The 5,729-nt window shown below is 30.9% G+C and overlaps 1 protein-coding gene across 1 annotated transcript; it reads right to left on the reverse strand.

Moving 5' to 3' along the window:
- Positions 1 to 2,188: 2,188 nt before the first annotated feature.
- LOC106331183 lies at positions 2,189 to 2,926 on the reverse strand. The gene has a single exon (XM_013769507.1). It carries the CDS (start codon positions 2,924 to 2,926, stop codon positions 2,189 to 2,191), a length of 738 nt encoding a protein of 245 aa, XP_013624961.1.
- Positions 2,927 to 5,729: the final 2,803 nt, after the last annotated feature.

The following is a 5,729-nucleotide window of genomic DNA, read 5'->3' on the forward strand; positions in this document are numbered from 1 at the left end:
TAGTTATGGCTGATTTATTAAGGTGAGTTATAAGTTCGTTTTGTTGCTGCCTTACCGATTTTCCATGTCATCAAAATTTATTTTCCAAGTCATTATTAATATTACGACAGTCAAAATTAGGGTTTATGTTAAAGACGTCGTGTCTTGTTCTTCATCTTCATCTTCTTCTTCATCATCATCTTTTTCTTCTTCTTCTTCTTCATCTACCTTCTTCTTTTGATACCCATACCTGATATTTTGAAATATCTTCTTCATTTACTTTTATTTTCTCATTTTTATTATTTTCATTCATCTATTTCTGAAATCTTATGAATCCGGTAATTATTGTTTTCGCGACGACAAAGACATAAAATTGAGCTAGTTAAAAGGAAGGCGGAGAAACAAAGTAGGCAGAGAAGACGAAGTTGACGAAGAAGATGACAAATTTAAAAGCCGTTTTGATATGTTCGACGAATCGAACGATGCCTTATCTGAAGATGATAAATTCAGTTTATACAATGAGTCTCCAACACAAGACAAGGATTCACCAAGGCTACCTCATAAGAAGAGACCTCACAACATTTTGATGACTGGATCGAAAAGGAATCCATAGGTTAAGGTTGGAGTTATGTCAACGAATTGGATGAAATATCAGTTACTAATTCGTATTTTGGCTTAGTTATGTATAAAAAATGCATGAGTTATAACAACGAATTGGCTGAGTTATCAGTGACTAAAATTAATGTTTCGGTTGAGTTATGTATAATTATTGATGAGTTATGCTAACGAATTGGCTTAGTTATCAGTGACTAATTCATGTTGCTAACTTACTAGACGGGCATAGAGATTGTCGTCAGTATAGTGTCTCGAGATTAGCAAAAGTTATGTCTGATTATGTACAGATTCACACGCCTAGTAAAGGGAGCAATAATAATTGCACTTACACATGAGTTATATTTGCAATTAATACACCAATATAAATTATATTTACAACTGTCTAATTTGTGATTTCGATGAGAATGATAATCAATAGTCATAAGAATAACTAATTCGGCTGAGTTATGTATAAGAAATGCATGAGTTATGCCAACGAATTGGCTGAGTTATCAGTGACTAAAATTAATGTTTCGGTTGAGTTATGTATAATTATTGATGAGTTATGCTAACGAATTGGCTTAGTTATCAGTGACTAATTCATGTTGTTTAGAATCAAAATCTTGGGTTTTTTTAGCTCATTGTGGAGAGAAAGTGAGAGATATGTTGTGTTTAGTTCACAAGAATGGAAAAAGAAGAAGGGTAAATCGATTTTGGGAGCATTAAGAGCTTCAAATTGGTTGTTCATGGTGGTTGTGGTATTGATGACAATGGCAATCTTGTAATTTCTTGAAGATGATGAGGGTGGGAGAGTAAAAATGTCATTTTCGAAAAAAAAAAGAAAAAAAAAATTGATGGCATTTTCGTAAATTATATGAACTTGTGGGGTGAATAGGGCAAAACCAATTTTCAAAAAAAAAGGAGATTAGTTTTGTGTTTGACTTTAAATTATAGGTCAATTCTGCAAAAAGCCCTTGAAATTAACACATATTGTATTTGGACTGAAAAGAAATCATGAGATAGTGAAAAGATTATAAAAAAATCACAAATATAAAACATTAACAAAATAAGGATAGTTTAGGAGTTTTCAATTCGGTAAAACCGAACTATTTAAAACTGAACCAAACCGAAATAGAGAAAATAGTCTAGATTTGGTAGTACCGAATAAACCGAATTGATGTTATTTTTTAAGAAATCGCAGTATATTAATATGGTTCAGTATAAAACATTATCACTCTTTCTTTATTGGGATCTTTAATTTTAATATTATATATGCATTAATCCATGTATTATTGTTTTTTTTTTTTGCGTGCATTTACTACTGTCGACAAAAATGTATACAGCTGAATAAAAAAAGTATATGTGCATGCAGGTAATTAATGCGTGTTTTAAGATTACGTTTTTTTTTTGTAATCATTAAGTTTTTGTTGTTGTTGTTGTTAAATACACCTCAAAGTCACTGCTATGTTTTTTTTTTTTTTTGAACGTTTGGATTTGATATAAATCAAAGAGGTGGTGACCTCAACAAAGTTTAATGCCTTATACCCTAAGGCACGGGAAATCAAATAAAAAGCGACAACATTCTAAATAAAAATCAAACGTCACTTCTCATGTTTTATCTAGCGATCCGGTCATGCAGCCATGAAGGCCCTCCAAATGCTAAGTACGAATGGAATCGTCCATCTCGCAGTACAATCTTAGCTATGTCGCGAGGAATCCCATTCGCCGACACCTTTTCCCCTTCGAAAACTAAGCTCTCAAAAACTTCCTTGAAATTTACCACTTGTTCTAGCAAATCCCCGAACCGAGGCCATTGACGAGGTGCATTAATGGCTTCTAATACCTTATGATAATCAATAGCAATAATCACCCTTGGCACTCCAAGATCTCTTAAACTCGACAATGCCCATATCACACATCTTAACTCAGCCACCATATGATTAGGCGCATGGATTATAGCGTCCCTTGCATGATGTGAAACGTTACCAGCTTGATCTCTTGCGATCCAGGCCACTCCACTGTGTAGATGGACATTCCTCCAGTTCGCATGTATATTGCATTTTATGAATCCACTAGCTGGCGGGCACCATTTATCACGATCCTCCAATCTGCCGCTCAAGTCTGTAGCTGGTGATGGCGTATTATTTAGTAGAAACCATTGTTCTACTTCATCTGACATGGCCCTTAATAGTCTCTCCATCGATTCTTGCGTATCTGCATAGAGAATTGAGTTCCTGTTCTTCCAAATTAGCCACAGCACCCAGGGGATAGTACGAATCAGTGACTGTGGTCTGTTACTATCCTCCATCAAGTTGAAAACATAGGAAAAATTCTCCTCAAGAGAGTGAGCCATGACAAAGGATGGAAGTGTGAAGCCTGCCCCCGACCATAACTGTAGCGCCGCTGAGCATTGAAATAAGACATGGTTTATGCTTTCAGTGCTTCCATGACATATTTTACAGTTTGGTTCGACCCCCATACCTCTGGAGTTTAATCTCTCTGCAATAGCTAAGGCACCTGAAAGAGCCCTCCACAAAAACATCTGAATCTTTGGTAAGGTGGGTATCTTCCATACTCTTTTCCTTTAGTCGAACCTTACTTGCTCCTGAGGTGATATCTGACCCGCCGCTGAAGTCTTAGCTTTTGCCAACATCCCATACCCCGTTTTCACCGTATAAGCGCCATGCTTTGAGTGCGCTCAAATAAAACAGTCCTTGACAGTTCCTAGAACCATTGACTTGATTCGATCAACTTCATTAAGTGGAAAAAAATCCATTAACAGCTCTAAGTTCCACGTTCCTGAGTTACCAAGGAGTGATGAAACTTTAAGATTTACGTCTATCGCAGTATATTAATATGGTTCAGTATATTAAGCGATCAAACAGAATAAACCAAAGAAACCAATTAATTTAGATATATTAGTATATTTATATATAAATTTTATAATAATCTGTTTTGATCAATATTTTCAACAAAAATCAGAGAAATTGGCTATAATATTAGTCATTAAAATTAAAACTAATATGAGATAAAAGTAATAATGATATTATCGATGAATATTGTTAATATCTATTTATTAATTAATTTTCCTAAATATCATGATAATTATATATTAAAATATATATATATACTTTTAAAAATATTAGTATATATATCAGTAAAGTATATTAATGTTTATTAATTATTTTAAATATTATGATAAATATATAAATATCAAAATCAAAATAAAAATAAATAATAATATTAATTAAACTAATGACTGATCCTAAAATCATAAAAATATGACAAATAAGAAAATTAACTAAAATCATGGAAAAAAATGACAAGTAAGCAAACCACAAAATATAAAACATTAACAAAATAACGATAATTTAGGAGTTTTCAATCCGGTAAAACCGAACCATTTAAAACTGAACCAAGCCGAAATAGAAAAAATAGTATAGATTTGGTAGTACCGAATAAACTGAATTGATGTTATTTTTTAAGAAACCGCAGTATATGAATATGGTTCAGTATATTAAACGATCAAACCAAATAAACCGATAAATTCAGATATATTAGTATATTTATATGAAAAAATTATAATAATATGTATTTGATCAATATTTTCAATAAAAATCAGAGAAATTGGCTATAATATTAGTCAATAAAATTAAAAACTAAATATGAGATAAAAAGTAATGATGATATTATCGGTAGATATTGTTAATATCTATTTATTAATTAAATTTCCTAAATATCATGATAATTATATATTAAAATATATATTTTTAAATATTAGTATATAAATATCGGTAAAATAGATTAATATTTATTAATTATGTTAAATATTATGATAAATATATAAATATCAAAAAAGATAATATTAATTAAACTAATAACTTATCTTAAAATAATTAAAAGATGACAAATTAACAAATTAACTAAAATCATGGAAAAGATGACAAATAAGCAAATTCACTTCTCAAATAATAGTATACTAGGTGTCTTGCCCGCACGTGCGGGCATAATCTTCTTATAGATATTTATTATTTTATATTTTGTTAATTCAAAAACAACATGTTAAGTTATTATTTATATTCTTAACAAGTTTATACCAAACATAAAATAATTTATATATGACAGCAAATTTCATTAAAATATATATATTAATTATTGTGTTGAAATTTTCTAAACACTCATATATTATAAAGGTATAAACGATATTAACCACTCTAACTTTTAAAGTGAGAGCTCGATTCAAAAAATTTACTTCGCAAATAATATTATAGATAGATAATTCATGTTTTTAACTTTTTACTAAAAGACTTTTTCAGATAACAATACAATATATACAGAAATTATCTCTTTTTTAAATTATATTTACAGATTTTGGATAATTCTTACTATTATTAATTTTAATCAATTATCTAATTAAATAAATTAAAATTTTTTTTTTATTTTTTAATTTAGTTATACATTTTATTCATTAAGGGTATAAACGATATTAACCACTCTAACTTTTAAAGTAAGAGCTTGATTTCGAAAATTTACTTCGCAAATAATATTATAGATATGGTAAGATATTCAAATTCATTTTTAATATTTTATTAAGGGGATGATTTGACGTTTCCGAATTTGGGCACGAAACCCTCTTTTATATTAGATTGTGGTTTCAGATGACAAAGAAAAAATAGATTGCATCTTCTTTTTTCATCACTTATGCCCAATGTTCAAGATGAACGCGTGTGGCTGGGTAGGGCCTAGTGCGGAACCAGTTAATATGAGATTAAAAAGCGGATTAAGGCGTAAATTTTGAAATTTTTTATGTAAATCTAACGTTACATTTTAAAACAGTAAATCTTGTCAGCGGGAATGAGTTGGTGTAGTGGCTTGCTTTGTCTCACTTTTTACGTTACCCGGGTTCGAATACCAAATGTGTGACACTGGCCTTTTTTTTTTAAAAGGTTTATAGAAGGGTGAAAGAGTCATTTTGTTTTCATTTCTATCTCCTCCAAAACCCTAAAACCCTCCACAAAATCTCATTTCTATAGATAAAGTAGCATCAGATTTTTCCGATACAAAAGGTGGAAGATCAGAACGATTCGTGCCCGAGTCGATCCGAAATCGCGGCGGTCCTCTTACCGGCGCAGTCGTATCCCCCCCCCCCCCCCCCC

This window comes from Brassica oleracea, chromosome C3 (genome assembly GCF_000695525.1).
Source record: "Brassica oleracea var. oleracea cultivar TO1000 chromosome C3, BOL, whole genome shotgun sequence".
NCBI classification, from domain to species: domain Eukaryota; kingdom Viridiplantae; phylum Streptophyta; class Magnoliopsida; order Brassicales; family Brassicaceae; genus Brassica; species Brassica oleracea.

What these genes read in the sequence shown, in the direction of transcription:
- LOC106331183 (XM_013769507.1), bottom strand. Translation starts at nt 2,926, where the DNA reads ATGGCTCACTCTCTTGAGGAGAATTTTTCCTATGTTTTCAACTTGATG.